Consider the following 17,991-nt stretch of genomic DNA (forward strand, 5'->3'; position numbering starts at 1 on the left):
TTTGGTTCGAACAGAAAGATAAAAGGAAAGAAATGAAAAAAGCAATAAATAATATAAACATCCACAGGGAGCAGCAGAAACACAAGGGGGCGTGGCTAAATCAACGTACAGGTGTAAAGGTGTGCCGCTGTGCAGCAGAGCCGGAGGCAGCAGTATATATACATACATATATATATATATATTTATATATATATATACACTGCAGTATATATGTACTGCAGTATAGCTAGGTGAAGTTAAGCTAAACTAGGCTAAGCTAAATGAAGCTAAGCTAAGTGAAGCTAAGCTAAACTAGGCTAAGCTACGTGAAGCTAAGCTAAGTGAAGCTAAGCTAAGTGAAGCTAAGCTAAGTGAGGCTAAGCTAAGTGAAGCTAAGCTAAGTGAAACTAAACTAAGTGAGGCTAAGCTAAGTGAAGCTAAGCTAAGTGAAACTAAACTAAGTGAGGCTAAGCTAAGTGAGGCTAAGCTAAGTGAAGCTAAGCTAAGTGAAGCTAAGCTAAGTGAGGCTAAGCTAAGTGAAGCTAAGCTAAGTGAAGCTAAGCTAAGTGAGGCTAAGCTAAGTGAAGCTAAGCTAAGTGAAACTAAACTAAGTGAGGCTAAGCTAAGTGAGGCTAAGCTAAGTGAGGCTAGGCTAAGTGAGGCTAAGCTAAGTGAAGCTAAGCTAAACTAGGCTAAGCTTCGTGAAGCTAAGCTAAGTGAAGCTAAGCTTAGTGAGGCTAAGCTAAGTGAGGCTAAGCTAAGTGAAGCTAAGCTAAGTGAGGCTAAGCTAAGTGAGGCTAAGTGTGCCTCGGCAGCAGTGCAGTGTGTCTCCTGGTTGGCAGCTGCTGGGTTCTCTGGTCCAACAGGAGTCATAGAACTGGTTTATCTGTTGGGAGGGAGAGTGGAGGGTGGGAGGGGGACGGAGGGGGACGGAGGGGGACGAGAGGGGGACGAGAGGGGGAGGGGTCAGGGACGGGACGGGAGAGGGTCGGGAGGGGAACAGAGACAAAATGGTGGAGGGAGGGTGGGCTGAAAGAGGAGCGGTATTGTTCTGGAAATAGCCTCAGGGCTCTGTCAGTGTGTGTGTGTGTGTGTGTGTGTGTGTGTGTGTTCTTGCAGATACTCAGTTGTGAGGACCAGAATGAGTTTGTACCATCAGAGTGAGGACGTTTTATCCGGTCCTCACGTTTCTCCAGACCTTCTGAGGGTTCAGACTTGATTTCTGTGTCGGGGTCAGGGTTAGGCTCAGGTCAGTCTCAGGGTCAGGGTCTGGGTCAGGGTTAGGGGCTAGGTCATGCATTATGTCAATGAGTGTCCTCACAACTATAGAAGTACAAACGTGTGTGTGTGCTGCAGCCTGCTGGGGGCGGAGCTTATCTCCTGCTCCAGGTGTGTCTTCAGAGACTCAGAGAGATTCAACCGCAGGACGTCAGATGTAGGTCAGCGTAGAGCCGTGAGGACAGAGCCGTGAGGACAGAGCCGTGAGGACAGGGCGGTGGGGACAGAGCCGTGAGGACAGAGCTGTGAGGACGGGGTGGTGGGGACAGGGTGGTGGGCGGAGTGGAAATGTCCTGACGGCTTCCAGGAAGCTCACACTGCTGCCTGCGTGGACTCGCCCAGGTAAAGTCAAGCCGTCTGACCGTGTCCTCTGTGTCTTCTGCGTCCTCTGCCTCCTCTGGGTCTGGAGCTGGTTTCATGGAGGACTCCGGATCACACACCTCGATCGGGTCCAGTCAGGCTAACAAGGCTAGCAAGCGTTTAGCAGCCGTGGGCGGGGCTTAAAGGGGGCAGAGCCGGTCCTTCTGCTGGACCGTCCAACGCCTCCTGGGCTCATGTTGGACAGCCTGTCCCAGCTGCTAGTGCAGGTCAGACCTGTGGGTCAAGATGAAGGGACGCCGTCTGAGACCGGGTCGAGAAAGGGGGCCTCCTCAGTCCCAGACAGAACCTGAACCTCTGTAGTCACTGGAGGACGTGAACTGGAACACCAGCGCCGTCTGTCCAGCACCGTCTGTCCAGCACCGTCTGTCCAGCACCGTCTGTCCAGGACCGTCTGTCCAGCACCAACTGTCCAGCACCGTCTGTCCAGCGCCGTCTGTCCAGCACCGTCTGTCCAGCACCGTCTGTCCAGCACCGTCTGTCCAGCACCGTCTGTCCAGCACCGTCTGTCCAGCACCGTCTGTCCAGCGCCGTCTGTCCAGCGCCGTCTGTCCAGCACCGTTTGTCCATCCTGTCTTCAGCCTCACAGCATTGTTCAATAATCCAAACATCCTGGACCTGGTTCTTCCCAGCTGGACCCTGGACCTGGTTCTTCCCACCCGGACCCTGGACCTGGTTCTTCCCACCCGGACCCTGGACCTGGTTCTTCCCACCCGGACCCTGGACCTGGTTCTTCCCACCCAGACCCTGGACCTGGTTCTTCCCACCCGGACCCTGGACCTGGTTCTTCCCAGCTGGACCCTGGACCTGGTTCTTCCCACCCGGACCCTGGACCTGGTTCTTCCCACCCGGACCCTGGACCTGGTTCTTCCCACCCGGACCCTGGACCTGGTTCTTCCCAGCTGGACCCTGGACCTGGTTCTTCCCAGCTGAACCCTGGACCTGGTTCTTCCCACCCGGACCCTGGACCTGGTTCTTCCCAGCTGGACCCTGGACCTGGTTCTTCCCAGCTGGACCCTGGACCTGGTTCTTCCCAGCTGGACCCTGGACCTGGTTCTTCCCACCCGGACCCTGGACCTGGTTCTTCCCACCCGGACCCTGGACCTGGTTCTTCCCACCCGGACCCTGGACCTGGTTCTTCCCACCCAGACCCTGGACCTGGTTCTTCCCACCCGGACCCTGGACCTGGTTCTTCCCAGCTGGACCCTGGACCTGGTTCTTCCCACCCGGACCCTGGACCTGGTTCTTCCCACCCGGACCCTGGACCTGGTTCTTCCCACCCGGACCCTGGACCTGGTTCTTCCAGCTGGACCCTGGACCTGGTTCTTCCCAGCTGAACCCTGGACCTGGTTCTTCCCACCCGGACCCTGGACCTGGTTCTTCCCAGCTGGACCCTGGACCTGGTTCTTCCCAGCTGGACCCTGGACCTGGTTCTTCCCAGCTGGACCCTGGACCTGGTTCTTCCCACCCGGACCCTGGACCTGGTTCTTCCCAGCTGGACCCTGGACCTGGTTCTTCCCAGCTGGACCCTGGACCTGGTTCTTCCCGGCTGGACCCTGGACCTGGTTCTTCCCAGCTGAACCCTGGACCTGGTTCTTCCCACCCGGACCCTGGACCTGGTTCTTCCCAGCTGGACCCTGGACCTGGTTCTTCCCAGCTGGACCCTGGACCTGGTTCTTCCCACCCGGACCCTGGACCTGGTTCTTCCCACCCGGACCCTGGACCTGGTTCTTCCCAGCTGGACCCTGGACCTGGTTCTTCCCACCCGGACCCTGGACCTGGTTCTTCCCACCCGGACCCTGGACCTGTTTCTTCCCACCCGGACCCTGGACCTGGTTCTTCCCACCCGAACCCTGGACCTGGTTCTTCCCACCCGGACCCTGGACCTGGTTCTTCCCACCCGGACCCTGGACCTGGTTCTTCCCAGCTGGACCCTGGACCTGGTTCTTCCCACCCGGACCCTGGACCTGGTTCTTCCCACCCGAACCCTGGACCTGGTTCTTCCCAGCTGGACCCTGGACCTGGTTCTTCCCAGCTGAACCCTGGACCTGGTTCTTCCCACCCGGACCCTGGACCTGGTTCTTCCCACCCGGACCCTGGACCTGGTTCTTCCCAGCTGGACCCTGGACCTGGTTCTTCCCAGCTGGACCCTGGACCTGGTTCTTCCCAGCTGGACCCTGGACCTGGTTCTTCCCAGCTGGACCCTGGACCTGGTTCTTCCCAGCTGAACCCTGGACCTGGTTCTTCCCACCCGGACCCTGGACCTGGTTCTTCCCAGCTGGACCCTGGACCTGGTTCTTCCCAGCTGGACCCTGGACCTGGTTCTTCCCAGCTGGACCCTGGACCTGGTTCTTCCCAGCTGGACCCTGGACCTGGTTCTTCCCAGCTGGACCCTGGACCTGGTTCTTCCCAGCTGGACCCTGGACCTGGTTCTTCCCAGCTGGACCCTGGACCTGGTTCTTCCCACCCGGACCCTGGACCTGGTTCTTCCCACCCGGACCCTGGACCTGGTTCTTCCCACCTGGACCCTGGACCTGGTTCTTCCCACCCGGACCCTGGACCTGGTTCTTCCCAGCTGGACCCTGGACCTGGTTCTTCCCAGCTGGACCTTCTGTTCACACGCTGATGTTGTGAAATTCTCCAGCTGCAGGATGATGTAGCGTCTGAGAGCTAATGCTAATGCTAACGCTAAGTCGTCTGCGTGTCCGTTGAGCCAGAATGTTGACCTCTCACGGTGGAGACCCTGGATCTTGGCTTGGGTGCCGGGGGGGGTCGCTGGTCTGGGGCGGGTAGCCCCCATGTGGGCCGGTTCTCCTGGTCCTGGTCCTGGCCCTCTGCCTCAGTGTGTGTGGTGGGGGGCAGGGGGTGGGGTGGTTCTTGGGCTCTTGGGCCCTGGACTCTCTGCTCAGGCCCCCCACCGGTGCCTGGGGGGGGGGGGGGGGTTCCTGCCGGTCTTGGCTCCGCTGGGGCTCCCGGTCGGGGTTTTCCTCTGCCCCCCTCTGGACCGGCGTCTGCCTGGGGGGGCTGGGGTCTGGGCTCTGGGATAGCCCCCGGTTATCTGGGCCCTGAGGGCCTCTCCGGCCTGCTCCTGGTCTTCCCAGGGGTCAGAGGTCATATATGCATGATCACTCTGGTCTTTAATCAGTCTTCACCTTCTACCTGTGGACTCAGTCACCTGCTTCTCTTGAGGAGGGTCAGACGCTGGTGTAATTTGACACCTGGATCCTCGGCTTCACTACCAGCCATGTCCTCCAACAGAAGTCCGTCAGACGTCAGACGTCCTCTGGCCCCCGTCCCGCTGTCCCCGTGTCCCCTCTGTCCCCCGTCCCGCTGTCCCCGTGTCCGTTCGGCCGTTCGGGAAACCTCCCGAGCCTCCCGATGGCCCCCCCCCCTGCCACGCTGCGTCCAGGAAGTCCACAGCGCTGCTCATGTCCTCTGTCCTCCGCAGGAGTCCTCCCCGATGAAGACCACCTGGTACTGTCCTCTGGACCTGGTGAGGAACTGTGGGTCTCTGCTGGTGAGGCTGGACCGGCCAGCTCCGGTCCAAACCCGCCTCCGGTGCAGCCGGGGGAGGACCGGACTGGACCAGACCGGGACCAGACCGGACCGGGACTGGACCGGAGCGGGCCGGGACTGGACCGGGACTGGACCGGTACTGGACCGGGACCGGGACCGGTACTGGACCGGACCGGGACCGGACCGGGACCGGACCGGTACTGGACCGGACCGGGACTGGACCGGGCTTACAACGTCCTCTCTCTGCTCTGCAGTCCACCGTGGTGGAGGAAGAGGAGGACGGACTGATCTACTCCGTGGTGCTCAAACAGCAGCATGCCATGCCCAACAGTCCCAGGGTAGGCCAGCCGACGAGGAGGAGGAGGAGGAAGAGGAGGAGGAGGAAGAGGAGGAAGAGGAGGAAGAGGAGGAGGAAGAGGTCAGAGGAAGATGCTTCCTCTCTCTCTCTCTCTCTCCCCCTCTCCCTCTCTCTCACTCTCTCCCGCTCCCTCCCTCTCTCTCTCCCTCTTTCTCTCTCTCCATCTCCCACTCTCCCTCTTTCTCTCTCTTTCTCTCTCTCTCTCTCTCTCCCGCTCTCTCTCTCCCTCTTTTTCTCTCTCCATCTCCCACTCTCCCTCTTTCTCTCTCTCTTCTCTCTCTCTCTCTCTCTCTCTCTCTCTCTCCCGCTCCCTCCCTCTCTCTCCCTCTTTCTCTCTCTCTCTCTCTCTCTCTCTCTCTCTCTCTCTCTCTCTGTCTGTCTGTCTCTCTCTCTCTCTCTCGGTGCATGCTGGGAGTGGGCGGTAGCTGGAGTGTGTGAGAGCGTGGTGTGTGTCGTGTGGCGTTTTGCTTGTTTTTTCTGTTTAAGTTGTTAATGTTCACTTTCACTGTAGTTTATTAATCGCAGCACATTTATCAGTTTGTATCGTTTATTTGGGTTCTTGGTGGGTCTTGGTCTGTTTGGGGGTCTGGCTGCAGCCATGACCAACCTCAGGCAGCTCACCCGCAAACACGGGGTCCGGGTGGTGGCCCCGCCCCCTGCAGCGTGGAGGGCGTGGCCCTGGCTGTGGGGGAGAAGGTGGGCTACGATAATGTTAGGTCGGTCGCGAGGATGAACAGCGCCGTGGTGGTCTTCCTGGACCAGGTGGAGCAGGCTAAGCTGTGGTGGTCTTCCTGGACCAGGTGGAGCAGGCTAAGCTGTGGTGGTCTTCCTGGACCAGGTGGAGCAGGCTAACGCTGTGGTGGTCTTCCTGGACCAGGTGGAGCAGGCTAACGCCGTGGTGGTCTTCCTGGACCAGGTGGAGCAGGCTAACACTGTGGTGGTCTTCCTGGACCAGGTGGGGCAGGCTAACGCTGTGGTGGTCTTCCTGGACCAGGTGGAGCAGGCTAACACTGTGGTGGTCTTCCTGGACCAGGTGGAGCAGGTGGAGTCGGGCATTACCGTTGCAGACAGGTTGGTCCCGGTCCAGCCGCTGTCTCAGCCTGCTGTCCGGGTCGTCCTGTCCAACGTCCCTCCCTTCGTACCAGATGAGCCTCTGATCCGCAGCTGTCCAGATCTGGAAAGGTGGTGTCCTCGGTGAAGGACATCCTGTCTGGATGTGAGTCTCAGCTGCTGAAGAACGCCGTGTGTCCCAGAAGACACGGATTTATGATCCTCAGTAACCGGAAGAGCTGAGCCTCCGATTCCGCGTGAGAGTCAATGATTATGATTACGTTGTCTTCGCGAGCTCAGCTGGCAGGAAGTGTTTCGGCTGTGGACAGGAGGGACACACCATCAGGGCCTGTCCAGCTGTGGACAGGAGGGACACACCATCAGGGCCTGTCCAGCTGCATCTGCTCCATCTGGTTCAGCGGAGTCCGGCTCTGCTGGGTCCGGCTCGGCGGAGGCAGACCTGGCGGGACCGGGTTCCACGGGACCCGGTGCTGCCGCCGCGGCCGCGGCTGCGGCCGCAGCTGCGGCCGCTCCAGCCCCGGCGCCGCAGGCCGCGGGCTAACGCCTGGGGGGTCCCCCCCCCGGCCCCGGCGCCGCGGGCTAACGCCTGGGGGGTCCCCCCCCCCGGCGGCGGCTCGGCGCTCCGGGCTCCCGGGGTCCCGGCGGCCCCGGCTCAGTCCGAGCGGCCGACGGCGGCTCCTCGGACCTTCCCGAGGAGGAGATCTGTCGTGGCCCCACAGGAGAGCACCGAGCACGGGGGGAGGAGTGGAAACACACCGGGTGGAGCAGAGGGTGGAGGCAGGGGGGGGAGAGCGAGTCTGCAGGGTGGAGGGACACCGACAATAATGTAAACAACACTGCGGAGGTGGAGGGGAAAAGAGAAAAGACAGGAAAAAATAGTGGGTGAGGGAGGAGAGGAGAGGCAAGGTGAGGTGGAGGGACAGGTGGAGGAGGGACAGGGTGAGACAGTGGAGGAGGAGGGACAGGTGGAGGAGGGACAGGTGGAGGAGGATCAGGGTGAGACAGTGGAGGAGGAGCAGGTGGAGGAGGGACAGGTGGAAAGAGAGAAGGGAGGAAAAGCGATGGAGGAGGGAGGAGGGGAAGCAGGCAGGAGCTCCTCCTGGGCTGAACAGGTGGAGGAGGAGATGGAGGAGGACAGAGTGGACAGAGTGGACAGAGTGGACAGGGTGGACAGGGTGAAACCAGGGAAAAGAAAGAAAAAAGGCAACAATGCAGACGCAAAGAAAAGCTGTGTGGAGGGGCGGGGTCAGAGGTCAGTGTGGAGGGCGGGGTCAGAGGTCAGTGTGGAGGGCGGGGTCAGAGGTCAGTGTGGAGGGCGGGGTCAGAGGTCAGTGTGGAGGGGCGAGTGTCAGACAGTGACAGTGTGTGTCAGACAGTGAGTGTGTGTCAGACAGTGAGTGTGTGTCAGACAGTGAGTGTGTGTCAGACAGCAGTGATGTTTCTTTTAGCAGCTCACAGAGAAACAGGTCACCACACAGCGCAGACAAAATAAAAATGTTCTTCCAGCAGACCCAGACCCAGACCCAGAACCAGACCCAGAACCAGACCCAGAACCAGACCCAGAACCAGCCCAGGGTGAAGGTGGGGGATCATTTCTCTGATCTGAATGGTTCTATTTCCTGGGCCAGGCTCCATGTGAGCAGCAGACAGGACTCTGGCCTCACTGAGCAGGAATGCTACCAAAAGCCAAAAAACAACTAAATGATGAAGGAGGCAGCCAGGTGGTTTTTAATTAATGTATTTGTTCTCATCCTGGTTTCATCTTAAGCCACCTTAAGGCCCGTCCAGCTTCGGGAGGCTGATCCAGTCTGGGACCCTCACCGTGGGTCAGCTGGTGGATGTTGTGGGGCCGGACCTGAACCATGCCAGGCCCTGAGCCAGGCCCAGGCCCTGAACCAGGCCCAGGCTCTGGGCCCCCTGCTGGGGATGCAGTCCATCCGGGTGTCCCAGGGGCTCCTGGAGAAGTGGAGGAGTGCACTGACGCCCAGAGACAGGAGCCTGCTGAGGAGGTACAGCCGAGGAGAACTCTCCCCGGATGCTGAGGACCCCGTCCCCGAGGTCCTGCTGAGCCTGGAGCTGGGGGACCTGTCCAGACCCCGTCCCCGAGGTCCTGCTGAGCCTGGAGCTGGGGGACCTGTCCAGACCCCGTCCCCGAGGTCCTGCTGAGCCTGGAGCTGGGGGACCTGTCCAGACCCCGTCCCCGAGGTCCTGCTGAGCCTGCAGCTGGACCTGTCCGGCCCCCTCCTGAAGACCACCCAGCCTGAGAGACTATCCTTGCACAAAGCAGACAAAAGGATTTTCTACAGGAACTGTGTGAAGAGTGTCCACTAGGGGGCACTGAGCAGCAGGCCCCCCACTGTGTGGTCACAGAGACTGGGACAGGCTGGTCCTGGACCCGGCCCTCAGTGGAGGATTTTATACAAGCCCCCCCTTGAGAAAACGGACTGGAGACCTCCAGTGGAGGGTTCTACACGGTGCTTTTCTCTCCATCCTCAACGCTGCTGGTTTAAACACTCGTCCTTCTGCCATCAGAGAGACTGTCTGCCACGGTTTACCGAGTGAAGAGGCTTCAGGCTTCTTCACTCTTTTAACGCCGGTTTTTAGTCTTTTTAGTTTTGCTTTTACTGAGAGAACTTTTATCACGGGAGCTGCTGCAGACGAAAAGAAAAAAACAAGTGGCAGCTCCTCAGTTTGATCTCAGGAGAAGCCAAGATGGAGATTTATGTCAGCAGGAGGAACAAGGTGGAGGGCAGAGAAGGACAGGACGCCAGAGGAGGACAGGATGTCAGAGAAGGACAGGATGTCAGAGAAGGACAGGACGTCAGAGGAGGACAGGACGTCAGAGGAGGACAGGACGCCAGAGGAGGACAGGACGCCAGAGGAGGACAGGACGTCAGAGAAGGACAGGACGTCAGAGAAGGACAGGACGTCAGAGGAGGACAGGACGTCAGAGGAGGACAGGACGCCAGAGGAGGACAGGACGTCAGAGGAGGACAGGACGTCAGAGAAGGACGTCAGAGGAGGACAGGACGTCAGAGAAGGACAGGACGTCAGAGAAGGACAGGACGTCAGAGGACAGGACGTCAGAGGAGGACAGGACGTCAGAGAAGGACAGGACGTCAGAGGACAGGACGTCAGAGGAGGACAGGACGTCAGAGAAGGACAGGACGTCAGAGGACAGGACGTCAGAGGAGGACAGGACGTCAGAGAAGGACAGGACGTCAGAGAAGGACAGGACGTCAGAGGACAGGACGTCAGAGAAGGACAGGATGTCAGAGAAGGACAGGATGTCAGAGAAGGACAGGACGTCAGAGAAGGACAGGACGTCAGAGAAGGACAGGACGTCAGAGGAGGACAGGACGTCAGAGGAGGACAGGACGTCAGAGAAGGACAGGACGTCAGAGAAGGACAGGACATCAGAGAAGGACAGGACGTCAGAGGAGGACAGGACGTCAGAGAAGGACAGGACGTCAGAGAAGGACAGGACGTCAGAGAAGGACAGGACGTCAGAGGACAGGACGTCAGAGAAGGACAGGATGTCAGAGAAGGACAGGATGTCAGAGGAGGACAGGATGTCAGAGAAGGACAGGACGTCAGAGGAGGACAGGACGTCAGAGGAGGACAGGACGTCAGAGGAGGACAGGACGTCAGAGGAGGACAGGACGTCAGAGGAGGACAGGATGTCAGAGAAGGACAGGACGTCAGAGAGGTGTGGCAGGTCAACATCAAATCCAGACTCTGGCTCCAATACTGTTTTTTTAAAGAAAACAAAGATTTAGACGCTTTTAAAGAGGTCTGGTGTCTCCAGGACATTCTGTGCTGTTTGGACAACAACGAACTTCACTTTGCACATTTTTTAATTTGAAAGCATGAATGGATTTTAAGAGTCTGACACACTGGATCACTGTGAACTGTGTAAAGTGTGGCTTAAAAATCAAAAATCTCTCTCCTTCTCCCTCTCTCACTCTCTGTCCCTCTCTCTCTCCCTCTCCCTCTCACTCTCTCCCTCTCTTTCTCTCTCTCTCTCTCTCTCTCTCTCTCCCTCTCCCCTTCCAGCCGGCTGTCTCTCGCTCGCAGTGTGTTAAAGCAGGGACGGAGGAGAAGCTGGTTCTCCACCTCCTCCACTCCTTCTCCATGGGAGACTCGTCCTTCGTCAGCGTCTTCCTGTCCACCTACCGCTCCTTCACGTCCACGGAGACGGTGCTGGACGTCCTGACAGACCGGTAACCGTCCTCCACCCGTCCACCTGTCCCTCTGTCTCCTTTCACTGCTCTGAGCCTTCCAGCGGACTCTGAGAGTCCAGCAGGGACTCCAGAGACGCTGGACTCCAAGACAGACTGCAGACCTGTGATGTCCCGCTGTCCCCCTGAGACACTGCTTCACTGTCCTGCTGTTCTGCTCTTTATGAATAAAACCCATGATTATTATTATTATTATGAGACTGAAGACCAGCTGGTTAGGGTTAGCTGAGCCTTACCCGGGTCATAGGTCAGGGCTGAGGGGTCAGGGGTCAGGACACTGCAGCGCTGCAGAGTGAATCATATCGGGTCATTCAAAAACAGACAGCAAGTTGAGGAAACACACACACACACACACACACACACACACACACACACACACACACACACACACACACACACACACACACACACTCTAACGCTGCACTGTGTGTTGCAGACTGCAGAACCCCCCCGGACTCAGCGAGACCAGCCAGCTGAGACAATCCTTCAACAAGTGAGTTCATCAACCGTCCAACACTAACTAGTACTGCAACTAGTACTGCAACTAACTAGTACTGCAACTAGTACTGCAACTAGTACTGCAACTAACTAGTACTGCAACTAGTACTGCAACTAACTAGTACTGCAACTAATACTGTACGGAGTGTGAGGCAGTGGAGACACCCAGCAGTCTGTCTCCTTCACTGAGTCCTCCTGTCCCTCAGTCCCTGGCTGTCCTCTGTCCCTCAGTCCCTGGCTGTCCTCTGTCCCTCAGTCCCTGGCTGTCCTCTGTCCCTCAGTCCCTGGCTGTCCTCTGTCCCTCAGTCCCTCAGTCCCTGGCTGTCCTCTGTCCCTCAGTCCCTGGCTGTCCTCTGTCCCTCAGTCCCTGGCTATCCTCTGTCCCTCAGTCCCTGGCTGTCCTCTGTCCCTCAGTCCCTCAGTCCCTGGCTGTCCTCTGTCCCCAGGGCGGTCTGCTCCGTCTTCAGCACCTGGCTCTCTGAGTTCCCTGAAGACTTCCTGGGTCTCCGGGATCCGTCCCGCCTGCTGCGCCTGGCCCCCCTGCTGCCCCCGGGGGACCTGCGGTCCCGCCTCCTCCGGACGGCCGAGGAGCTGAGCGAGCGAGCCCTGCTGCCCGGCGGCCCACCAGGTCTGTACCGGGACCGCGGTCCAGACCGGGGTCTGTCCTGGAACCGCGGTCCGGACCGGGTCCTGCTCCGGGACCCGGGCTCGGCCCCTCCAGCAGACCCAGAAGGAGGTCTTTCCAGAAGCTGCAGGTCTGTGTTGAGTCTCCACGGCTCTGATCCGGTGTTTTCCGGGACTCTTTCAGGTCCGAGCGGCGCCGGGAGCCCCCCCCCGGACCCCCCCCCGGACCCCCGGTTTGAACCCACCGCCATCTTGGGATTCCCTGCAGCCGTGATCGCAGAACAGCTCACCAAGATAGAAACGGTCAGAAGACACGGGACACGGGGGTCAAAGGTCATGGTCCTGTACTGACAGGGGTCAAAGGTCACGGTCCTGTACTGACCTGAAACCCACTTGTCCAGACTCACACTGGGTCAAAGGTCAGGGTTCTGTACTCACCAGTCCGTCCAGTACACTTCATGACTGCGGCTAGGATTCAGAAAGGTCAAGGGTCAGGGTAGGTTCCCACTGCATTCCAGTGACCGCCGGCTGCTCCAGACCCAGAGACCGAGCGGGGACCAGGCGGGCCGGAGAGGCCCTCAGGACCCAGAGGACCGGGGTCCGTCCCAGAGCCCAGGTCCCAGAGCCCAGGTCCCAGAACCCAGGTCCCAGCCCCCCCAGGAAGACTCCACACAGCGGTCCAGGAGAGGGCAGAGCAAAGCCCCGGCCGGGACCCCCGTCTGCCCCCCCGTCTGCCCCCCCGTCCCCCCTGTCTGCCCCCCCATCTGCCCCCCGTCTGCCCCCCACCGTCTGGCCCCCCCGTCTGCCCCCCGTCCACCCTGTCTGCCCCCCTGTCTGCCCCCCTGTCTGCCCCCTGTCTGCCCCCGGTCCCCCCCGTCTGCCCCCCCGTCTGCCCCCCGTCTGCCCCCTGGTCCCCCCTGTCTGCCCCCCCGTCTGCCCCCTGTCTGCCCCCGGTCCCCCCCGTCTGCCCCCCCGTCTGCCCCCCGTCTGCCCCCTGTCTGCCCCCCCGTCCCCCCTGTCTGCCCCCCCGTCTGCCCCCCCCCCGTCTGCCCCCTGGTCCCCCTGTCTGCCCCCCCGCCCCCCCCGTCTGTCCCCCCGTCTGCCCCCCCCCCGTCCCCCCTCAGCTGACGCTCCGCCCTCTGCCATCAGGAGCTGTTCGTCCGTCTCGTCCCCTCCCACTGTCTGGGCTCTGCGTGGTCTCAGAGGGACAGGAAGGGACAGGAGGACGCCTGCCGCTCCGTCCGGGACACCGTGTCTCAGTTCAACCGCCTGGCCAACGCCGTCCTGGCGTCCTGCCTCCGCCCCACACAGCTCCGCCCCCCGCAGAGAGCCCGGCTGCTGGAGAGGTGGATCGGCGTGGCCGAGGTCAGCTCCGCCTCCAGTGCTCACACACACTCACACACACACACACACACACACACACACACACACACACACACACACACACACACAGATGCACACACACACACACACACACACAGACACACACACGCACGCACGCACGCACGCACGCACGCACGCACGCACACACACACACACACACACACACACACACACACACACACACACACAGACGTACACACACACAGATGTACACAAACACACACACACACACACACACAGACGTACACACACACAGATGTACACAAACACACACACACACAGACACACACACAGACAGACGTACACACACACAGATGTACACAAACACACACACACACACACAGACGTACAAACACACACACACACAGACACACACACACACACACAGATGCACACACACACACAGACACAGATCAAAATTGAAATTCTAACTATTTGAAATCATAAATCTCTAGACCAGGGGTCGGCAATTAGCGGCCCGCGGGCCAAATGTGGCCCGCCGAACCGTCCAATCCGGCCCGCGAGAGGATTCCAACACGCGCGCACACAAACGCACACATTACCCCGGGCCCTCGAGCGGACGCACGCACCCCTGCTGGAGTGCGATATCTGTCATTGTGTTGCAATAGACAATCTTCGAAGGATGTGTTGTGTAGTTGTGGTTTCCGGTTTGTCACTGAAAAGTAAAGAGGAGTGGCGCCTCGTCTGGTGAACAGAGCGCAGGTGAGAGCGCTGCACCGAGCTCACCGGGTGTTTATCCTCCAGTCAGTTTGAGCGTAACGGTGTGTTTCCACCGGACGCCACGCGAATTTTTCGTGCGATGAGATCACATACAGAGTCACTGTAATGACGCTATTGTCGCTCAACCTTGAGCGGCGGGTGGCGGACGCGAGCGTTTCCAGGGGAAAATCCGCACGCCCGTCGACTTGCACCGCCAGTCGCTGCCGCCCGCCGCTCCATCGCTCGTCGCTCGAGTTGAAATAATTGAACCTTTCAAGCGAAGTCGCGCCAGGACAGCCTGTCAGCGTGGAGGTCTTCACGGACGTGCTGGCGGAGGGCAGCAGGGCTCCGCCCACCAGAACAGCTGGCGTGATGCCAAGGCGAGCGGCGGGCGCGATCTCACTTGTTCACCGCTTCTGGTGGAAACCGGGCGTCAGCCTGAAGCAGCGCTGGAACCGGCCGTCCGGGAGCTCCTGCAGACGGTGGAACTCACCGAGCTCAGACCGCCTCCGGAGGGCAGCAGCAGCCTGAAGCGACGCCGCCGCCTCGCTGCAGCCGGAGGAGCTGACTTCCTCAGGCCAGATACAGAGCAGCGACGGCGGCGGGCGGAGCATCTCAATCTCTATTTGTAAAAGCTCTTCTCATAGTCATAAAAGTGCTGAACAGTAAAAACTGTCATAAAACAAAAAAGAACAAAACCCGCACCATCGATCAGTATGCACGCACGCACACACACATACACACAGACAGCCGGGTGCACACAGGACTGTGGGACAGACAGAAGAAAAATCCTGTCCACTGAGCAGGAGACATGAGGGAGAGACAGCAAGACCGATGTATTGCCTGCTGGGATGAGGAGCTGAGATGTTTCTGCAGGATGTTCTGTGTTGCATATTTGTAGCAGCGTGACGCGTCCCGCGAATGAATTCACACAGCAGCGATCAAACTCGTGCATCTAGCGCGGCGCGGTGTCCTTTGTAGCGCGGTGTCCTTTGTAGCGCAGTGTCCTTTGTAGCGCGGTGTCCTTTGTGTGTGTCCAACAGGAGTGCCGGGCCAGGAAGAACTTCTCCTCGCTGTACGCCGTGGTGTCGGCCCTGCAGAGTAATCCGATCCACCGGCTGAGGAGGACGTGGCAGGAGACGGACAGGTAGGACGGGAGACGAAGCAGGTCCACACCGAGTCTGGTTCAGTCAGAACTGGTTCTTTCTGGATTCTATTCCTGATCCTGAGGTTTTCATGTGACAAGCGAAGGAAAGGTTGGAGGAAGAGTCTGGAACAGGAGGTCTGGGGGGACAGGAGGTCTGGAGGGACAGGAGGTCTGGGGGGACAGGAGGTCTGGGGGGACAGGACGGCTGGGGGGACAGGAGGGCTGGGGCGACAGGAGGTCTGGGGGGACAGGAGGTCTGGGGGACAGGAGGTCTGGGGGGACTGGAGGTCTGGGGGGGACAGGACGGCTGGGGGGACAGGAGGGCTGGGGCGACAGGAGGTCTGGGGGGACAGGAGGTCTGGGGGACAGGAGGGCTGGGGGGACAGGAGGGCTGGGGGGACAGGAGGTCTGGGGGACAGGAGGGCTGGGGGGACAGGAGGGCTGGGACGACAGGAGGTCTGGGGGGACAGGAGGTCTGGGGGACAGGAGGTCTGGGGGGACAGGAGGTCTGGGGGGACAGGAGGTCTGGGGGACAGGAGGTCTGGGGGGACAGGAGGGCTGGGACGACAGGAGGTCTGGGGGGACAGGAGGTCTGGGGGACAGGAGGTCTGGGGGGACAGGAGGTCTGGGGGGACAGGAGGGCTGGGGGACAGGAGGGCTGGGGCGACAGGAGGTCTGGGGGGACAGGAGGGCTGGGGGGACAGGAGGTCTGGGGGGACATATCTCCCGGATAAGTGATGGATAATGGATGGACGAATGGAGGGATGGATAGATAGATAGATAGATACTTTACTAATAAGGGGTCATTCAGTAGCAGCACAGATAAAACAGGACAGAATAATAATTAAAGCCGCAAGCGGCATCGGACGGGACCTCGCCCTCTGGCAAGGTGGCCTGACTGAGGCCGTCCTCGTACCTTGATGACCGAAGTCGAGGTCACTGGGAACCTTGCTCCTCCGTAAACATCCATTTTCATGACGTGACCTCATTTTCTGTTGTAAATTGGCTTTTATTTTGAAGGAATGTTGGGCTTGTATTTTGGAAAAGTAGTAAATGCTTCCATTAAGTGTTTAACCCGAAATTATGAACCTGTTTTGTTAAAAATGTCATTTTTCTCAAAAATGTGACTTCTCCTATCCACTAACATGGAGTTGTTAGCATCTCTCACACACTAACATGTAGCTGTTAGCATCTGTCATCCACTAACATGGAGTTGTTAGCACTGAAGTCCAGGTCACTGGGAACCTTGCTAGTCCAAAAACATACATTTTCATGACTTGACCTCATTTTCTGTTGTAAACGGGCTTTTATACTGAAGAAATTGTGGGCTTTTATTTTGGAAAAGTAGTACACGCTGTCATAATCACCGGCTAACCCTTGGTACTCCATAAACATCAATTTTCATGACTTTCCCTCATTTTCTGTTGTAAACGGGCTTTTCTTTTGAAGAAATGTTTTGCTTTCATTTTGTTTTATTTTGTAAAGGTAGTACATGCTTCCATTAACACTGTTGAACCCAAAATTATCCTTGTGTTTTGTTAAAAATGTCATATTTTGCAAAAATGTGACTTTTATTTTTAGTTTTATTGTCATGTCTGCTCCACTATAGCAAACACCAATATATCCATGTGAGTGTCAGAGCAGCTTGATTCCATACATCCCATTGTCTGTGCATCCATCCATCCATCCATTCATCCATTCATTCACCTGCTTGCTTTGCTCATGTGTGATTAATGGTCACTGTGCGCCATCTGCTGTGGAAACCAGGTACAACATGCAGAATGTTTTACAGCTGGTCTCAGGTCAGTGAGCTGCTCTCATGGCCATATATGGTGAAATTTGTCACATGTTGTTAGAGTGGGAGAGCAGGAACACACAGTTTCTCTTTGGTAAAAAACAGCTACTGAATCCATTAACTTCACACAGAGTGAGCCACAAAATCACGTTTGATAGCAAAATTAGTTGTCTTTCACTCCAGAGGTTTTCAGAGCAGTCCGACTTGTAGTTTTGACAGGAGAAGCCTGAATTGGTGAAGAAGGTGAGATTTTTGAGCAAAATTTGACATTGAAAGTGGATATTAACGGACTTCCTGTTGGATTTAGGTCATGGCAGTCAGTGAGAAAACTGTAGATCTCAAGGAGACGGACGCCTTAATGTTTTTTCATCTCTGTACGACATTGTGAAGGGACAAAAAAAACCATGTTCGTGTTTTTAGGGCGAGAAGTGTTTTGTGGCACATTTGATTTGACATGAAATCGCGGACTTCCTGTTGGATTTAGGACAAGGTTGTCAACTGGTGAATTTTGAGAACGTCTGGCAGGATAGTGTCAAATGCACTTGAAAAATCAAAGAACATAATCCTCACGTCCACCAGGTTCATCCAGGAAGGAGGAGGTCCGCTGCAGCATCCTCCACTCCCAGCGCCTCCTGGTAGGCAAACTGCAGTGGGTCGAGTGCGTGTTGCACCGGTGGTCTGAGGAGATGCAGGACAAGACGCTCTAATGTCTTCATAATGTGCGAGGTCAAAGCCACGGGTCTGAAGTTTTTCATCTCAGTTGCAGGCGCTTGTTTTGGCACAGGAAGGAGACCAGATGTTCTCCACAGGACAGGGACTCTGCCTGACTGAAGACTGCAGCTGTAAAGTGTCTGAAGGGGTAAAGCCAGCTGCTCCGCACAGGCCTTCAATAGACGTGGGCTCACGCCATCTGGTCCTGGACCCTTCCGAGGATTTAACTCCCTCAGCTCTGTTCTCACCTCATCCGCTGTCAGAGATGGAGGCGGTGGTGAAACAGGAGGAG

General features: G+C 57.9%; 1 protein-coding gene across 1 annotated transcript in view; it reads left to right on the top strand.

Annotated features, from left to right (window-relative positions):
* rgl2 (ral guanine nucleotide dissociation stimulator-like 2) overlaps positions 1 to 17,991 on the top strand; it is a gene marked incomplete at its 3' end in the record, with an annotated part of 45,327 nt that overhangs the window by 14,764 nt on the left and 12,572 nt on the right. The window contains exons 3-11 of the mRNA XM_030086954.1: positions 5,084 to 5,128; positions 5,406 to 5,489; positions 8,090 to 8,161; positions 10,637 to 10,803; positions 11,258 to 11,314; positions 11,766 to 11,947; positions 12,128 to 12,246; positions 13,093 to 13,308; positions 15,090 to 15,193. Of these exons, the coding sequence (XP_029942814.1) occupies positions 5,084 to 5,128; positions 5,406 to 5,489; positions 8,090 to 8,161; positions 10,637 to 10,803; positions 11,258 to 11,314; positions 11,766 to 11,947; positions 12,128 to 12,246; positions 13,093 to 13,308; positions 15,090 to 15,193 (1,046 nt within the window). The remainder of the gene's footprint in view (positions 1 to 5,083; positions 5,129 to 5,405; positions 5,490 to 8,089; positions 8,162 to 10,636; positions 10,804 to 11,257; positions 11,315 to 11,765; positions 11,948 to 12,127; positions 12,247 to 13,092; positions 13,309 to 15,089; positions 15,194 to 17,991) is intronic.

This window comes from Salarias fasciatus, unplaced genomic scaffold (assembly GCF_902148845.1).
Source record: "Salarias fasciatus unplaced genomic scaffold, fSalaFa1.1, whole genome shotgun sequence".
NCBI classification, from domain to species: Eukaryota; Metazoa; Chordata; class Actinopteri; order Blenniiformes; family Blenniidae; genus Salarias; species Salarias fasciatus.